The 20,214-nt window shown below is 34.0% G+C and overlaps 3 protein-coding genes across 4 annotated transcripts; all 3 read left to right on the top strand.

Annotated features, from left to right (window-relative positions):
• The first annotated feature begins 2,688 nt into the window (after positions 1-2,688).
• On the top strand, positions 2,689-9,388 carry LOC120330487 (bifunctional peptidase and (3S)-lysyl hydroxylase JMJD7-like). Its single transcript, XM_039397451.2, has 7 exons — positions 2,689-2,976; positions 5,048-5,208; positions 5,340-5,509; positions 6,968-7,122; positions 7,207-7,371; positions 8,005-8,141; positions 9,081-9,388. Exons 1-7 carry the CDS (start codon positions 2,726-2,728, stop codon positions 9,215-9,217), a joined length of 1,176 nt encoding a protein of 391 aa, XP_039253385.2. The 5' UTR covers positions 2,689-2,725; the 3' UTR covers positions 9,218-9,388.
• A 1,665-nt stretch (positions 9,389-11,053) lies between these two features.
• Positions 11,054-15,145, top strand: LOC144411639 (bifunctional peptidase and (3S)-lysyl hydroxylase JMJD7-like). Of its 2 annotated transcripts, none has more exons than XM_078118437.1 (7): positions 11,054-11,386; positions 11,983-12,143; positions 12,359-12,432; positions 13,046-13,200; positions 13,285-13,449; positions 14,074-14,210; positions 14,845-15,145. In XM_078118437.1, the coding sequence occupies exons 1-7, from the start codon at positions 11,136-11,138 to the stop codon at positions 14,979-14,981; spliced, it is 1,080 nt and encodes a 359-aa protein (XP_077974563.1). In that variant the 5' UTR covers positions 11,054-11,135; the 3' UTR covers positions 14,982-15,145. The 2 variants fall into 2 exon arrangements, with proteins under 2 accessions (XP_077974563.1, XP_077974562.1); XM_078118436.1 differs by having other exon boundaries at positions 11,057-11,386; positions 12,263-12,432.
• Positions 15,146-16,956: 1,811 nt separating this feature from the next.
• Positions 16,957-19,322, top strand: LOC144430700 (uncharacterized). Its single transcript, XM_078118738.1, has 4 exons — positions 16,957-17,553; positions 17,638-17,802; positions 18,244-18,380; positions 19,015-19,322. Exons 1-4 carry the CDS (start codon positions 17,489-17,491, stop codon positions 19,149-19,151), a joined length of 504 nt encoding a protein of 167 aa, XP_077974864.1. The 5' UTR covers positions 16,957-17,488; the 3' UTR covers positions 19,152-19,322.
• The last annotated feature ends 892 nt before the right edge of the window (positions 19,323-20,214 follow it).

A 20,214-nucleotide genomic window follows, 5' to 3' on the forward strand; every position in this document is an offset into this window, starting at 1 on the left:
TGCTTGTACAACGGGTTGTTCAAAGTGAAAGGCATGAAAATGCACCATATAAAATAAACACATAGGGTTATGCGTTAAAGGCAGTATTGCTTTCGTCTGGGGAAGCGTTATATCCGTTCTTATTGTCGTAAATTTATACCACGCGGATGTTTGTAGAATGTGAGTAATTATTAAATAGTGCCAGAATTATCATCACGCCAGAATTGGGATGCTTGATATATATCTAAAATTATACAATTTTCCATGAAATTGAATGCACGTAATTTATGCTGCCATATTTTGTTAATTCTCTTTCCAGAAATAAATAGGAAATCCTATTCGTGCAATCGACAAAACATACATGAATAATCAGACACAGGAACATACGTTGAAACAGATATATATATATATACTAGCTTAGTTTCTAGTGATATCAGTACCCAGATGGTTCAGCAGTCTAGAATTTATTAATTATGCTGAATTTAATAATTTCAATCATAGGATTTTTGAAGAGAAACGTTGAAGCGCTATATGACTGAAATTTGAGTGTTTAATAATTTTTGGTTTATCTGTGTGAACACACGATTAACAAGAGAGCTATGCTCAAATATATGGACACGTAGAGTCACATAATTTTGATGACGTCATAGCGAAAAAAAAAGTAATAGCCTTCTGGAGAAAATTTTTATCTTTAACCACTAAAAATTTCAAAGCAATTGGTCCAGTATTCGAAGAGAAAAGCGACTTTTAAAAACGTGTCAAGCGGTACTGAGTTAGCAGTCAGGCAGCATCTTACCTGTACACTGTAGGCCATATACGGTAATTGATCACAGAACAGTTGTTCCCTTGCAAATTTTATGTTGTTTACACTTTAGGACAGATAATTGATCACAGAACAATTCTTCCCTTTCAAATTTTATGTTGTTTCCAGTAGACTCTCATCAAAATAAACAAATATAGTAGGCTACAAGTGCTACAACGCTTGCATTACTGCACTGGTAGGACCGTGAAAGAATAAGTTACGGTAATTTCATTGTGGTAAGACACCGGTACCGGCACCAGTACCAGTATCGTACTTACGTACTGAGCTACCAGTACCGGTTAGCAGTCAGCCAGCATCTTACCTGTACACTGTAGGCCATATACGGTAATTGATCACAGAACAGTTGTTCCCTTGCAAATTTTATGTTGTTTACACTTTAGGACAGATAATTGATCACAGAACAATTCTTCCCTTTCAAATTTTATGTTGTTTCCAGTAGACTCTCATCAAAATAAACAAATATAGTAGGCTACAAGTGCTACAACGCTTGCATTACTGCACTGGTAGGACCGTGAAAGAATAAGTTACGGTAATTTCATTGTGGTAAGACACCGGTACCGGCACCAGTACCAGTATCGTACTTACGTACTGAGCTACCAGTACCGGTACCGAACCTGTAGGTCTGATATTCCGTTCCGCATACGATAGGCTATAAAACTTGCATTGCAGCATTAGTAATACCGCGGAAGGAATAAGTCAATTTCACTGCGTTACGGTACCTGTATGGCAACTTACCAGTACCGACCTACAGTAGCTGTAGTACTGAGCAAGACAATCGATCGCGAAACCGCTTGAAATAAGTGTAAAACAGTGTTCCCATGAGTAAAAATAAATACCGCGAAATTTTGTATGAAATATCATATCTCATAGGATTCATATAAAATTTAAGAATAAACAAAAGTAATAGCCTTCTAGCGAAAAAATTAATCTTTAACCACTGAAAATTTCAAAGCAATTGGTCCAGTATTCGAAGAGAAAAGCGACTTTTTAAAAACGTGTCAAAGAACAAGAACAAGAACAAGAACAACAAGAACAAGAACAACAACAACAACAACATAATATTGAAACGATCGTTATGTCCACTACGTGTCCAATAATGATTTTAAATTACGGAACCGTGAATTAGTGGGATATAAATAGGCAGCAACCGATTGTTTTATTTTATCAAAGTGAAATCACACACACACATATATATATGAGTCAAATCACGAATGGTAATCGATGATACATGGAGATAACACGAAAGCGAAAATGTTATTTAGGCACATACAACATTCACAATTATGTCCACTCATAATTTGTATTGTGGTGAACAATAAAAACGTTTAAGAATATACAGGGAAAATTTCGTGTAAGCGATAAAATTTACTTGGACGACTTATTGAGTGAAATTTGCATTCCTTTTCATACAATTTGCTTCCTTCCGTGCAAAAATTGGCTGAATGATAACTGACAGAACAATCAAGGTTTCTTTGCACCATATGGTTAAAGACGTCATCATATCAATTAGTGAACAATGTAGTCAACGCATTCAAAGCCAACCAAAGTCAACGTACGCAGCTTTTATCGCAACGAAGTTGCATCAAATCATAAGTACTTTATAGGGTTTGATATCAGAAAGTTAAAAAGTCTTCAACGACGCAGAAAGATATTGACATTACTATAGAATTAAACGAATAGATCAGTTTCAGACAGACATTGATTTGCATCGTCGGAATGTTTACTTACGTGTTCAGAATATAAAAAGCAGACGACATATGCTTATCTGAAACCTTCAAGATATTGAAAGGAATTTCCACGGACGCTCACGTAAAATAAACCCATTATCTCGTCTGGGGTTGAAATAAAACCCCATTTTATACTTAGATATATTTCAATTTTGTTTTAAAATACATACCACAGAATATAAAGTTAACAATTGCAATGAAGATGGATTTTGCATTTTTGTTATGTCTTGCTTCAGTATTTTGTGTAGCCAAGTCTGATGACCCTCCAGGACATCTACAACCTCTCGGCTCCCATATGCCTCCTATTAAAATCGATGTGATCGATACTCCACCCAATCCACAAGAATTTTTTGATAAATACATTAAAGTCAATAAACCAATCGTCATCAGAGGAGCGGCAAAAGTTTTTAGCAATTTCAATACTTGGAGAGACGATGATTACTTGAGGTAAGATGTTCATTTTACCGAGAGAAAATGATATTGTCATATTATTATTGACCTAACTAACAGTTAGGTCAATAATAATAACTAATAATAACTAGAATATCGCTTAGAAACCGAAGACTTATCGATCGAAGGTTAGGGCATCCCCCAAAACAGTGGTCTTACTCCATAGTGACACCGTGTGTCCCATCACTATTTAAATAATAACTCGCTAATTATAAGACATAATCCATCCAAAATCATTCTGATCCGAGCTATGATGAATGCACATGCAAAATTTGGAGCAGATTCAACCTCGCTTTCGTGAGATATCGCGTGCATCTAACACACAGACAAACAGACAGACAAATACCTATCAACATACTTACCGATCATAAGATCGATAAGTAATAATAATACCTAATAACTAACAGGGGTTACGTGAAACTAACTACCTTTCCTTGATCTATGCCTTTGCGCAGGTGGATACTTATGCGTATAACGCAAGGATGCAATAGCAAGAGTGAAAATGACTATTCTATTTAATTCAAGAGTCTTGCTGCACACGTACACAAATACATTTCTGTAACTTTTCGTCTGATCAAGCATTTTACAACTAGAAATATATTTGTGTAAGTGTGCAGCAAGGCTCTTGAATTATTATTGACCTACGTTAATAAATATGGATTTGCATTGACACATGCTTGTATGCATACCTTTATTCCGAACAGCTGCCAGACACAAATTTGTCTATTAATTGAGTGGGTATTTTAATTCTAGGTTTTGGAAAGTATCCAAACTAAATTTCAAAATTATGCCTTCCAATTTCAAATGTATTTTTTAATTAATTATCATTTTCTATATTGCCGCCAGTAATTCACAAAAATCTATCTTTTACAAATGTTTTTGTCATTGATTTTGCTCATTTAAAATGTTGCAATGAAATGTTATTAACCGCACAAAGATTACTAGTCAACGTAGCACAAAGTTACTTGGACGCTTGAGCTTTAGATTTAATGCATCCGTTGCGGTAGGCACAACGACATTAGTCAACATCATCAACATCAACAACACAGGCATCTTTTTTTACAGTGGTATAGGACAGTGGTTCCTAAACTTTTTTTCGCGGCCCCATTTTTATAAAATCGAAAACCACAGATATTCGCGACACCACAACAAGAAAAGTTGAATTAAAAAAAAGTGTTTTCTATTCAACTATCTTAATGCGAACAATGCGCATAGATATCGTGTGTACGTGTTTGAAACCTGGGTGCGGCGTTGTTGTATTATAGTTCCCAACCTTTTTACATTGGCCGATAGGTAACCTCAAATAAAACGACCCCCCAGACCGGTAACAAAATACAGGAATCAATGATACAGATAAAAAAATAACCTTTGTTGCAGTAGAACACTTCAATATTTTGACAAAAAAGAGTTCGAACAAAAAATTTCCGATTGAAATCAAATATGAACCATTACATTCACGTGGACGATAAACATTAGTCCGACGAAACGTCAAAAAAAATGGGGAATCCTCAGAAGATTCGATAACACATGACATATAAAAATCGCAAAGAAAAAAACCGAGATTCGCAATATAATAACGGAACATTAGGTCTTTTGGCAATACGTAGACAGACTTCAGACATAAAATGTGGTAGAAAAAGCGTGAAGAGAAATAGTAAGATTGCTTCTAAATACGGATAAATTTGAAAGTTTTTTTAGTTTTCAGTCTAAACATGGTCAGTCTAGGTTTCATGCTAAAATATTATGAATTGCTTAATTAGTAATTCGAAAGTAAAACAAAGAACGGAAAAAAAAATAAACATGTACGAATTCGTCTGGGTGCTTGTCATTGATGCTTAGAATTTTTTTTCGTGTTGCTCTAACTCTAAGGAATTATGTATACATGCAACGCTCTTTATATTATTAATTTAGGGCATTTATTTTTATGTCTAAATACAACAATGCAACATTGTTTGTTCACTAGTGTAGGAAAATGTACACAATTTACTTTATAACGAATAATTTCACATATACAGTTATTAATTCATTTCAAATAACTTAATTTGTTTAAACAATTTCTACACCACAGAGAAAAGTACGGTAAATGGATAGCTCCAACAGAAATCGGAAAATTTGAAGCTCAAATATACGGAGAAATTGTAGAGATGAAATTTGCACGTTTTCTGAGAAGCTATAAAAAGCGAGAACTCTGCATAATTCGAGACATTGTGCCCAAAAACCCAATGAGAGGTAATTATATCACTACGTTCGGTAATAAATTTTTGTACTCATATATTGATCAAATTTTTTTCGAGAAAAACACCTGCTGGTCACTTACAAATATATGTAATATATTCTAATAAAATACTTACTCTTCTTAGACGAACTATCTTTTATAAAATCTATGTCGTGTGGTGGATTTCAAGAACGGATTTCGAAGGTGATATTTCTATTTTCCTCCGGATCTGCTCAATCGGCACTACATTGGGATATGCAAGAAAATATGCACTGTATGCTTGATGGTACGAAGAATTGGACAATTATTCACAGGGTAGATATTATTGTTCTTTGTATAATAGGTAAATAGGCGAAACAAATAGTATAAATTAGGAGTTTATTGAATTTCGAATTTGCCACCAAATATTTTTTTGGTGTTTGGAAATTGACTGGGTGAACTGGTTTTACATTGTTTGATCACGCATCGACAGCGACAAGCTACTTATGCTAACAACACGTATTTTCATGCCACTTTTGTCCTCCGTAAATGATGGTTCTTACGTGCCGCTTCAGTGTAGTATTCGAGCGTTTTAAATGTGTTAAACTATATTATAATACCGGTAGTAATAAGTCAGTAGAAACTAGATTGGTCTGTTCTAAAAGAATTTGGCTGTTTTTCCAAAGCAACATTTTATAACGAATGAGTATAATTTCAACCAGGGATGACCAATTCGAATAAAGTATTCGAATGTATTCGAATATCTCGTCATTCGAATATCGGAATTAACGTTTAAAAAATATCGGATTTTGTGTGACGTCACACATCTGCGACACGGCTCTCAAAGCGTCTATATTAAATGGTAACTTTCTCGATAGAAACTTACGCATCGCACACACACTCAGCACATGCGCGCTTACGCCACGCTCTCGCCACAAAAATCTAGGTCATACACGTTCTCTCGTTTTGCAAAAATCTATTCTTTTCCCGTCTTATTTTATCGTCGCTCAACGCGTGCTTTCTCAGGCGCACGCAACAACAAACCAGGTCAAACTATATTATTTCATTCTCTTTCAGCATTTCATTAACTGCGTTCTTTTTACTGTACATAAACACAATTACGCATTGGTAGATTTAAGTTCTGCGCTACTCATAATAACAATACGGTACACATAAATTAATATATATAAATATACTGTAGGCTTAAATATTAGAATTTGTACAGAGGCCTAATGGATATTGGATCGTTGTCGCTTGATTCAGTTGCCTTTAATGCCAATGAATTTTATTACTCTCGCAAAATATACAAAATTATTTAAATACAAAAAGTACTTTTGCCAATAAATTATTATGGTAATATCATGGTTCCAAGAACACAAATCATCAAAGAACTCTTTGGCTATCCTTTCATTCGGCCAATTATACAAAGTATACAATTTCAATTAATTTACTTTGTCACAAGTTGCTAATATTTCTAATGAAAGTTATAAACTATAAAATAATTTGTGTACATATACTGTTGGTTTGTGGCTTTATTCTGATATTTCTATTGGAGCTTATTTCCTATTTTACTGGATATTAATTTACTAAAACAAAAATTTGTATGTCTGATTTTAGAAAGTATTCGGAATGCCAGATTCGAAAATATTATTTTAGAATGTATTCGGAATAGTTCAGTATTCGGAAATGCCATCCCTGATTTCAACAAACTATATATAATATCCATCAATGATTCGATGTCGCAAACTATATTGTGTTCACATTTGAATAAGTTTATTGAATTTATTATAACAGAAAGATCGACACATACTCCCGGAAACTGATTATTCGCCCGTATATTCTGGAATTGATCCAAGAAGTGTTGACATGTACAAATATCCCGTAATGCAAGATATGCCTTGGTATCAAGCTTCCGTTGAAGCTGGAGATTGTTTGTTTGTTCCAAATAAGTGAGTAAAGTTTTTCATTTAGTAATTTTGATATACAAAATATCTATACCGTGCGCATATAACTAAATATATATTTTTAATTAGCGCACCGCACTACGTGAAATCAGGAGATTCGAGGAATATGGCCTTTTCTATCTGGTTCGATGCCCCGAGATCGCTCAATCTAACAGACTGTCCGGAAAATGAAGCAGATTTACCTGACTCTGTGCCAATTGGCCAAAGCGTAATATCAGACTTGGAAAGTGTAAAGTATGCAATAATACGATATTTCAATAAAACATTATCATTATGATTATATGGTAGTTGCTTATATGCAATATTATATTGCAATTTTGTGGAACCTCATTAACCTAACTACTGTCTGGCGAAAGTCACGGATCACTTTGAGAAACCTCATTAGACGTAACCATACGCTTAATGAAAGCATTGTTTGTTCGACGACAATGAAAGTATAAGCACACTCCTCAGTGAATGATAAAGTAACTGCGTAGCAAAATTGGTTTATCCCCAATATATAACAGTATCTTTTGAAGCAAACTTTATGATAAATATATTCGAAAATTTTCAGAAAATTTACTACTTATTTCCGCATTTACCAAAATGTTCGTTTTTTATTGAAATTGCAATATATTCGGAAGTATTAAAAGGAAATTGTAATGAGAGAAAAAGATAATTCATTGGAAGTTATTTATACTTTTAAACTCTTTTGTCTTTACTCTTACCGTATTTGAATAATCGCAATAATTTGTTGATCACTCAGAAGAAGAAAATTACCTTCTAGAAACCTAAATTCGGGCTGATTTCATTGCATAAGCACCAAACTTTATATCTTATACCAAAGTTCAGTGAAATAATTGACTGGTCTTGTTTATTGTAATTAAGGGCATTTTTGTATACAATGATTGATGATCGTACTGATAGACTGTCCGTCATCAAGTTTACCAAAATGGTTCACGCGTTTGGTGCGGACGAGGAGACTTCGTCGGATCTTCGTGACGTACTCGATAAGGATAAAGACGGTGAGTTAATGTTACCTAAATGTGATATCGTATTTCGAGGCACTGACTAATGGTTATTTATTTAAAATTAAATACTGTCTTGTATTCATCATACTGTTTTAATTTTATGAGCATTCGGAACATCGCGGCATTATAAAGAATAACGTCACATCTCACAAATCTATTACCAACCATGTATAGGGTTCATGCTGTTGTTCCCTAAACTCCGCGTGCCGAGACTGTGCTTCCTTATTCCTGTCCGCTTTCAAGTCTCTAGTAAAATGTGCAAGTTTTTTGTTGTATGTTGTATTAAAATAGCGACGTTATAAAAGCAAAAAATAGATATCAAACAGTAAAATAACTTAACTCAAAAATGAGGCAGTAGTAGGTGCGTGTCGCGAGAGATCCCCGAGTTGAGTGTGGTAACTTTCTTATTCAAAACAGAAGCCAAAACGTGGCAGCGCGACACAGGTCATGTGACCCGAGCCTAGATGTCGCTATACATGAAAATTGATCTGAATTGTGCTATTATAAGCATATGAATGGAAAAATTATAGTGTCAATGAATGAAAAGAAACGGCCTTGTTAATTAAATGCTTTCAAAATAGTTCTCGAGCTTGTTTAACTTTGAACTGAACTGCGTGGTTCTTTGTATCTAATATATCATACTATCGTGGTATTTCAATTAGATATTACTCCTTGATAAGTTTCCGTATATGCCCTGATAAAGTTTTACTGTATAGAAATGTAGAAAGTCGCGAATTACATTGTTTTTCAAACATCGTCTTTGCTCCATATATCCTCAAAGTGTCGTGCATATTGAGTATGCAAGATTCCAAATGTGATAAACAAACTGCAGTGGCGTTGCTGATTCCTAATTTTTTTAAGTTTTTATTCTCTTTCATACTGAACATTCAGGCAGCATATTTTCATAAAATTACACGTCTTAATATTGTGCAGGTTTTATTACCGAAGAAGAGATCGAAGCTATAACAGATGTCACCGATGAGATGTGGTCGGGGCTTTTAGATGAAACAGATGAATACAAAGAGGTAGAAGACTTCAGGAAAAGTAAAAAAGAAAAAGATGAACTATAGAACTAAAACATTCAAAAAACTTGACCCAAAATTTTGTGAAAATTACCATGAATGTAAATTTTTTGCAATGATTTAATTGTGCTAATAGTTATGTTTGATCAATTGTAAATAACATTATGATGAAGTGCGGTAACAATTTTGAAATAGATAACTAAATTGAGAAATGTTGAATTTTTTTATCTTTCAATTTTATAATGGTATGGGTTTAGTTGAGCGTCATGACAAGCACTTATTCATAGAAAAAACGTTAGGAAACCTCAATTTAAAAAAAGCAGTGAATAAATTACACCTAGCCTGTGTAAATACGGGCGGGAGACAGTGCTTAATCAGTTCAACTCCTGCTACACATTCTCATCATTAGTCATTCTCATCATTGTCTCAGTTATCGTCATCAAAAATGAAAGCTCACGCTCTTTAGCAAATTCAAAAATATCATTCTCGAGTAGAGTCACGCAAACGTGGCCTAATTATTCTGCTAGCATACCTAGAAGGTTGTATGCACAAGGGGCGCGCAGATGGCTAGTTTTTGTAAAAAGCATACATTACCTAAATTACATGATCCGTATTATCTTAGAAATTTTCGAATGCAGTAGGAAAAATATTTTTTTGTTTCGGTCAGCAGCGTGATTTTTCCGTGTCTCTTGAATTAAGTATTTCCTTAACTATAAGTCCTTACGAGTACGTCCTTATATGAATGACTTGGAATACACTCATGTATTGGCTAAGTTTGTTTTCGTGTTGTGGTTTTAGTAGCACATAGGTGTGCGGAATTGTACATACATTGTAGTGTCGGCACAATTTTAGATTGTAACACATGTCCTGAGAGTAATATATGCGTAATTGAATGCACTAAAGTTTTTGGCGGCTTTGCTTTTAAAAATAAGATTGAAATAGGTATTTAGAAAATTGATACTAATATTGCGCAAAATTAACTTGCTGTAAATATATCAACATTAGCACAGTTAAAAAGTTCTACAGTATCGAGATTTAATGTCCATGCAATTCGGCAAAGATTTATCAAATTTGAAAAAAAAAATTCGTTGTTATTTTTAAGACTCATAGTCAATAGTCAATTTTATTTTATATAGTGACGTACTCGGTACGAACTTGGAGTAACTCATGCTGTTCAATGTTTGTCATAACCTCGCTTTATTTTTCCATGAAGTTTTCTTGAATATGATTGTTCTGAATTTTGCACTATACGACGTCTCATGAACTGTATCAAACCTGTCAGATTAATATTACTAAATTTTATATACTTTCCATGTATTTTTCTCTCAAGTTCTGGCCCAGGAAGAAATTATGCAATGAGACAATAAATCCTGAACAGGCCCCGAGTAGTGCTATGTAACATCTTGCGTAACGTGAGAAGAGAGTTTAAACAATAGATTCAGCGGTGTCTAGGATAAGTTATATCCGGACATCAGTCATATGCTGTCGATGTTAAGGCAAAATGCGGAAGGCAGTTCGTGATGCGTGCAAGATGGGTAAATATTTAAGTGCATATTGTCCAGGCATTACGAACTTTGCTAACTTTATAATTCTTAATACGGTATAGAATAGAACTTTACAATACGTATCATGTCGCTGTGCCCCAGCATTTTCTAAAGACTTGGATAGAAAGGCTGTAAGATAGCTGTAAAAATACGGTTTGAAAATGCACAATTCAAGAATTGAGATTAGAAGGAATGTTCAAGCAATGAAGATAATTTAATAGAAACTCTCACTCATGGCAATCAGTAGAATGAATCGTTTTTTTCTGACAAAGTTAACAAATTAGGTGAAATAGATGAGATAAAAGTACTTTTAAATTATATTTTTTATAAAATATGTTTAGGAGAAAAATAAAAACACTTATTTTAAATTTAAATTTATTTAAGTTAACCTTAAAAATATCAGAAAATAGTATCATATCACCATGAGCATACAATTTATTACATTAGTATGGTTTGTTTCTCTGTCGTGCATTGTAGAATGTGGTGACCCTATGGGACATCTTCAATCCCTTGGCTCCCATATGCCTCCGATTAAAATAGATGTGATCCATACTCCACCCAGTCCACAAGAATTTTTTGATAAATACATTAAAGTTAATAAACCGGTCGTCATCAAAGGAGCTGCAAAAGTTTTAAGCAATTTCAAAACTTGGAGAGATGATGATTACTTGAGGTAAGATGTTTATTTTACTAAGAGAAAATGCTATTGTCATATTATTATTATTGACCTACCCTTAATAATTAGGAATTCGCATATTTCTGTGTGCAAGCTTGGATCCCGAACGGCTGTCGTTACAATTCACGGCTTGGGGAGAAATTCTTGAAATTAGAATCGAAAATTATGCTTTTCAATTTCAAATGCCTTTTTTACTTTTCATTTGCAATATTGTCGTCATAAAATCACAAAAAAAAAGTTTTTCTCATGTTATATCATACATTTTGCTCATTTAAAATGTTCAAATCATTTGAAATAATGTGTTGCAAAATTAATAGTCAACTTTGCACGAAGCTGCTTCGGAGTTTAATCATTAGATTTTAAGCAAATGTTGCAGAGCGCGCTGATTGGTAGTGGTTTATATTTTAAAACCAAGTGGTCGCAAATTTGGCCGACATCATCGACTACATACGGAGGCATACGGAGCTTAAAAGATTATCACAGTGGTGCAGGAAAATTTAAATAAAATAATCATATGAGCATTATATAACATAAGGAATTATTATCTCATTTTAATTATAACTTAATTTGTTTTAAAAATTTCTACACCACAGTGAAAAGTACGGTAAATGGATAGCTCCAACAGACCTCGGAAAATTTGAGGCTCAAATATACGGAAAAATTTTTGAAATGAAATTTGCACGTTTTCTAAGAAGCTATAAAAAGCGAGAACTCTGTATAATTCGGGACATTCTGCCCGAGAACCCAATGAGAGGTAATTATTTACTACTTTCTGTTATAAATTTTGTACTCGTAAACTAAGTAAACTACCATCCGGTCACCTACAAATATTTGTCATATATTCCACTAAAATATAATACGTACTCTTTTTAGACGAACTATCTTTTATAAAATCTATGTCGTGCGGTGGATACCAAGAACGGATTTCGAAGGTGATATTCCTATTTTCATCTGGTTCTGCTCAATCAGCACTACATTGGGATATGCAAGAAAATATGCATTGTTTGCTTGATGGTACGAAGAATTGGACAATTATTCACAGGGTAAATAATATTGTTCCTTGTATAATAAGTGAGATAGGTATTATAAATTATAGGCTTATTGAATTACGTATTTGCCACCAAAACTAATTTATTGTTTGACAAATTGACTGGATAATCATATTCGTAGAGGCAGCAGTCTAGTAACAGCTATTGATACTAACAGACGCATTTTCATGCAACTCCTGTCCTCCATGAATGCGATGGCTTCAGTGTAGTTTTCAGCGATTTAAATTGTTTATTGCCTTTTGTATTGTATTTCAAACGACGAATTCAGTAAGACATTTGCAGCTGGCTTTTTCCCCGACTACTTCACGACTAGTTTAATCTTCTCCGCGGGCCACACTATTTTTCCAGGTGGGTCGCATTTGGTCGCAAATTCAAAATTTTAAATCATTCCTAACCTCAGATGTGTATCAACTAATTTGTTATTTCAAACGTGGTGGGGTGTCTCCCTCAAATCTCACATTTTTGCATTAGTGTCGGGGGATTCGTACGAAAGATACGCAACTTAGACAAGTGCCTGAGCCTGTGTCATGCATATATACTTATACACCAATTCGTTGGCTATTGTAGAGTTCGAATTCGAATAAGTGTATGGAATTTACCTTAACAGAAAGATCGACACATACTCCCAAAGTCGGATCATTCGCCAGTGTATTCTGGAATTGATCCAAGAAGTGTTGACATGTACAAATATCCCGTAATGCAAGATATGCCTTGGTATCAAGCTCTTATTGAAGCAGGAGATTGTTTGTTTGTTCCGAATAAGTAAGAAAAGTTTGTCATATATTAATTTTAATATACAAAATATCTATACTGTGCGCATATAACTAAATATATTATTTTAATAAGCGCACCGCACTACGTGAAATCAGGAGATTCGAGGAATATGGCCTTTTCTATCTGGTTCGATGCCCCGAGATCGCTCAATCTAACAGACTGTCCGGAAAATGAAGCAGATTTACCTGACTCAGTGCCAATTGGCCAAAGCGTAATATCAGACTTGGAAAGTGTAAAGTATGCCATAATACGATATTTCAATAAAACATTATTATTCTGATTATAAAGTAGTTGCTTATATGCAATATTATAATGCAATTTTGTGGAACCTCATTACTACTGTCTGGCGAAAGTCACGGATCACTCTGAGAAGGCTTTTTTGGACGGAACCATACGCTTAATGAAAGCATTGTTTGTTCGACGGCAATGAAAGTAAGCACGCTCCTCAGTGAATATGATAAAGTATCCGCGTAGCAAAAGTGGTTGATCCCCGATATATAACAGCATCTTTTGAAGCAAACTTCATGTTACATATTAGGAAATGTTCAGAAAATTTACTACTTTTTTCCGCATTTACCAAAATGTTCGTTTTGTATTGAAATTGCAAATTATTAGGAAATATTAAAAGGGAATTGTAATAGAAGAAAAATATAATTCATTGGAATTTATTTACACTTTTAAACTCTTTTGTCTTTACGTTTACCGTATTTGAATAATCGCAATAATTTTTGATCAGTCAGAAAAAGAAATTAACTTCTAGAAACCCGAATTCGGGCTGATTTCATGGCATAGGCACCAAACATTATATCTTATAACAAAGTTCAGTGAAATAATTGACTGGTATTGTTTATTGTAATCAAGGGCATTTATGTATACAATGATTGATGATCGCACTGATAGACTGTCTGTCATCAAATTTATCAAAATGGTTCACGCGTTTGGTGTGGACGAGGAGACTTCGTCGGATCTTCGTGACGTACTCGATAAGGATAAAGACGGTGAGTTAGTGTTAAACTACAAGTGATATTGTATTTCAGAGCACTGACTAATAGTTATTTATTTAAAAATAAATACTGTCTTGTATTCATCATACTGTTTTATTTTAATGAGCATTCGCAACATCGCGGTATTATAAAAAACAACGTCACATCTCACAAATCTAATACCAACGATGAAAATGGATCTGGATTGTGCTATCATAAGCATATAAATGGAAAAAGTATAGTGTCAATGAATGATAAAGAAACGACCCTGTTAATTAAATTCCTTTCAAAATAGTTTTCGAGCTTGTTTAACTTTGAACTGAACAGCGTGGTTCTTTGTATCTAATATATCATACTATCGTGTTATTTCAATTAGATACTATTCCTTGATAAGTTTTTTTATATGCCCTGATAAAGTTTTTCTGTATAGAAATGTAGAACGTCGCGAATTACATTGCTTTTCAAACATCGTCTGTGCTCCATATATCTTCAAAGTGTCGTGCATATAGAGTATGCGAGATTCCAAATGTGATAAATAAACTGAAGTGGCGTTACTGATTCCTAAATATTTTTCAAGTTTTTATTTCCTTCCATACTGAACATTCAGGCAGCATATTTTCACAAAATTACACGTCTTTATATCGTGCAGGTTTTATTACCGAAGAAGAGATCGAAGCTATAACAGATGTCACCGATGAGATGTGGTCGGGATTTTTAAATGAGGCAGATGAATACAAAGAGGTAGAAGACTTCAGGAAAAGTAAAAAAGAAAAAGAGGAACTATAGAACTATAACATTCAAAAACCTTGACCTTAGATTTTGTGAAAATTACCATGAATGTAAATTTTTTGCAATGATTTAATTGTGCTAATAGTTATGTTTGATCAATTGTAAATAATATTGTGGTGAAGAGCGGTAACAATTTTAAAATATATAACTGAATTGAAAAATGTTGAATTTTTTATCTTTTAATTTTGTAATGGCATGGGTTTAGTTGAGCGTCACGACAAGCACTTATTCATAGAAAAAACGTTAGGAAAACTTAATTTCGAAAAAGCAGTGAATGAATTACACCTAGCCTGTGTAAATACGGGCGGGAGACAGTGCTTAATCAGCTCAACTCCTGCTACACATGTTTGATTAACCACAAACATTCTTAATCATACTCATCGTTGTCTCAGTTATCGTCATCAAAAATGAAAGCCTACGCACTTTAGCAAATTCAGAAATATCATTCTCGAGTAGAGTCACGCAAACGTGACTTAATTATTCTGCTAGCATACCTAGAAGGTTGATTGAAATAGGTATTTAGGAAACTGATACTAATTTTGAGCAAAATTAACTTGCTGTAAATATATCAACATTAGCACAGCTGAAAAGTTCTACAGTATCGAGATTTAATGTCCATGCAATTCGGCAAAGATTTATCAAATTTGAAAAAAAAAAATTCGTTGGTATTTTTAAGACTCATAGTCAATAGTCAATTTTATTTTATATGGTGACGTACTCGGTACAAACTTGGAGTAACTCATGCTGTTCAATGTTTATAATAACCTCGCTTTATTTTTCCATGAGGTTTTCTTGAATATGATTGTTCTGAATTTTGCACTATACGACGTCTTATGAACTGTGTCAAACCTGTTAGATTAATATCACTAAATTGTATATACTTTCCATGTATTTTTCTCTCAAGTTCTGGCCCAGGAAGAAATTATGCAATGAGACAATAAATCCTCAACAGGCCCCGAGTAGTGCTATGTAACATCTTGCGTAACGTGAGAAGTGAGTTTAAACAATAGATTCAGCGGTGTCTAGGATAAGTTATATCCGGACATCAGTCATATGCTGTCGATGTTAAGGCAAAATGCGGAAGGCAGTTCGTGATGCGTGCAAGATGGGTAAATATTTAAGTGCATATTGTCCAGGCATTACGAACTTTGCTAACTTTATAATTCTTAATACGGTATAGAATAGAACTTAACAATACGTATCATGTCGCTGTGCCCAAGCATTTTCTAAAGACTTGGATAGAAAGGCTGTAAGATAGCTGTAAAAATATGGTTTGAAAATGCACGATTCAAGTATTGAGATTAGAAGGAATGTTCAAGCAATGAAGATAATTTAATAGAAACTCTCACTCATGGCAATCAGTAGAATGAATCGTTATTTCTAACAAAGATAACAAATTAGGTGAAATGGATGAGATATAAGTACTTATAAATTATATTTTTTATAAAATATGTTTATGAGAAAAATAAAAACACTTATTTTAAATTTAGATTTATTTAAGTGAACCTTAAAAATATCAGAAAATAGTAGCATATCACCATGAGCATAGAATTTGTTACATTAGTATGGTTTGTTTCTCTGTCGTGCATTGTAGAATGTGGTGACCCTATGGGACATCTTCAATCCCTTGGCTCCCATATGCCTCCGATTAAAATAGATGTGATCCATACTCCACCCAGTCCACAAGAATTTTTTGATAAATACATTAAAGTTAATAAACCGGTCGTCATCAAAGGAGCTGCAAAAGTTTTGAGCAATTTCAAACTTGGAGAGATGATGATTACTTGAGGTAAGATGTTTATTTTACTAAGAGAAAATGCTATTGTCATATTATTATTATTGACCTACCCTTAATAATTATGAATTCGCATATTTCTGTGTGCAAGCTTGGATCCCGAACGGCTGCCTCTACGAATATGATTATCCAGTCAATTTGTCTAGTAACAGCTATTGATACTAACAGACGCCTTTTTCATGCAACTCCTGTCCTCCATGAATGCGATGGCTTCAGTGTAGTTTTCAGCGATTTAAATTGTTTATTGCCATTTGTATTGCATTTCAAACGACGAATTCAGTAAGAAATTTGCAGCTGGCGTTTTTCCCGACTACTTCACGACTAGTTTGATCTTCTCCGCGGGCCACACTATTTTTCCAGGTGGGTCGCATTTGGTCGCAAATTCAAAATTTTAAATCATTCCTAACCTCAGATGTGTATCAACTAATTTGTTATTTCAAACGTGGCGGAGTGTCTCCCTCAAATCTCACATTTTTGCATTAGTGTCGGGGGATTCGTACGAAAGATACGCAACTTAGACAAGTGCCTGAGCCAGTGTCAGGCATATATACTTATACACCAATTCGTTGGCTATTGTAGAGTTCGAATTCGAATAAGTGTATGGAATTTACCTTAACAGAAAGATCGACACATACTCCCAAAGTCGGATCATTCGCCAGTGTATTCTGGAATTGATCCAAGATGTGTTGACATGTACTAATATTCCGTAATGCAAGATATGCCTTGGTATCAAGCTCTCATTGAAGCAGGAAATTGTTTGTTTGTTCCGAATAAGTAAGAAAAGTTTGTCATATATTAATTTTAATATACAAAATATCTATACTGTGCGCATATAACTAAATATATCTTTTTAATAAGCGCACCGCACTACGGGGAATTGGGAGATTCGAGGAATATGGCCTTTTCTATCTGGTTCGATGCCCCGAGATCGCTCAATCTAACAGACTGTCCGGAAAATGAAGCAGATTTACCTGACTCAGTGCCCATTGGCCAAAGCGTAATATCAGACTTGGAAAGTGTAAAGTATGCCATAATACGATATTTCAATAAAACATTATTATTCTGATCATAAAGTAGTTGCTTATATGCAATATTATAATGCAATTTTGTGGAACCTCATTAACACTGTCTGGCGAAAGTCACGGATTACTCTGAGAAGGCCTTTTTGGACGGAACCATACGCTTAATGAAAGCATTGTTTGTTCGACGGCAATGAAAGTAAGCACGCTCCTCAGTGAATATGTTAAAGTATCCGCGTAGCAAAAGATACCCCGATATATAACAGCATCTTTACCGTACCGTTTACCGTATTTGAATAATCGCAATAATTTTTGATCAGTCAGAAGAAGAAATTTACCTTCTAGAAACCCAAATTCGGGCTGATTTCATGGCATTAGCACCCAATATTATATCTTATAAAAAGTTCAGTAAAATAATTGACTGGTCTTGTTTATTGTAATTAAGGGCATTTATGTATACAATGATTGATGATCGCACTGATAGACTGTCCGTCATCAAATTTACCAATATGGTTCACGCGTTTGGTGTGGACGAAGAGACTTCGTCGGATCTTCGTGACGTACTCGATAAGGATAAAAACGGTGAGTTAGTGTTGAACTACATGTTATATTGTATTTCAGAGCACTGACTAATATTTATTTATTTAAAAATAAATACTGTCTTGTATTCATCATACTGCTTTATTTTAATGAGCATTCGCAACATCGCGGCATTATAAAAAACAACGTCACATCTCACAAATCTAATACCAACGATGAAAATGGATCTGGATTGTGCTATCATAAGCATATAAATGGAAAAAGTATAGTGTCAATGAATGATAAAGAAACGACCCTGTTAATTAAATTCCTTTCAAAATAGTTCTCGAGCTTGTTTAACTTTGAACTGAACAGCGTGGTTCTTTGTATCTAATATATCATACTATCGTGTTATTTCAATTAGATACTACTCCTTGATAAGTTTTGTTATATGCCCCGATAAAGTTTTTCTGTATAGAAATGTAGAACGTCATGAATTACATTGCTTTACAAACATCGTCTGTGCTTCATATATCCTCAAAGTGTCGTGCATATTGAGTCTGCGAGATTCCAAATGTGATAAATAAACTGAAGTGGCATTACTGATTCCTAAATATTTTTCAAGTTTTTATTTCCTTCCATACTCAACATTCAGGCAGCATATTTTCATAAAATTACACGTCTTTATATCGTGCAGGTTTTATTACCGAAGAAGAGATCGAAGCTATAACAGATGTCACCGATGAGATGTGGTTGGGATTTTTAAATGAGGCAGATGAATACAAAGAGGTAGATGACTTCAGGAAAAGTAAAAAAGAAAAAGAGGAACTATAGAATTAAAACATTCAAAAACCTTGACCTTAGATTTTGTGAAAATTACCATGAATGTAAATTTTTTGCAATGATTTAATTGTGCTAATAGTTATGTTTGATCAATTGTAAATAATATTGTGATGAAGAGCGGTAACAATTTTAAAATATATAACTGAATTGAGAAATGTTGAATTTTTTATCTTTTAATTTTGTAATGGCATGGATTTAGTTGAGCGTCACGACAAGCACTTATTCATAGAAAAAACGTTAGGAAAACTTAATTTCGAAAAAGCAGTGAAAGAATTACACCTAGCCTGTGTAAATACGGGCGGGAGACAGTGCTTAATCAGCTCAACTCCTGCTACACATGTTTGATTAACCACAAACATTCTTAATCATACTCATCGTTGTCTCAGTTATCGTCATCAAAAATGAAAGCCTACGCACTTTAGCAAATTCAGAAATATCATTCTCGAGTAGAGTCACGCAAACGTGACTTAATTATTCTGCTAGCATACCTAGAAGGTTGATTGAAATAGGTATTTAGGAAACTGATACTAATTTTGAGCAAAATTAACTTGCTGTAAATATATCAACATTAGCACAGCTGAAAAGTTCTACAGTATCGAGATTTAATGTCCATGCAATTCGGCAAAGATTTATCAAATTTGAAAAAAAAAAATTCGTTGGTATTTTTAAGACTCATAGTCAATAGTCAATTTTATTTTATATGGTGACGTACTCGGTACAAACTTGGAGTAACTCATGCTGTTCAATGTTTATAATAACCTCGCTTTATTTTTCCATGAGGTTTTCTTGAATATGATTGTTCTGAATTTTGCACTATACGACGTCTTATGAACTGTGTCAAACCTGTTAGATAAATATCACTAAATTGTATATACTTTCCATGTATTTTTCTCTCAAGTTCTGGCCCAGGAAGAAATTATGCAATGAGACAATAAATCCTCAACAGGCCACGAGTAGTGCTATGTAACATCTTGCGTAACGTGAGAAGAGAGTTTAAACAATAGATTCAGCGGTGTCTAGGATAAGTTATATCCGGACATCAGTCATATGCTGT

This window comes from Styela clava, chromosome 12, assembly GCF_964204865.1.
Source record: "Styela clava chromosome 12, kaStyClav1.hap1.2, whole genome shotgun sequence".
Taxonomy (NCBI): domain Eukaryota; kingdom Metazoa; phylum Chordata; class Ascidiacea; order Stolidobranchia; family Styelidae; genus Styela; species Styela clava.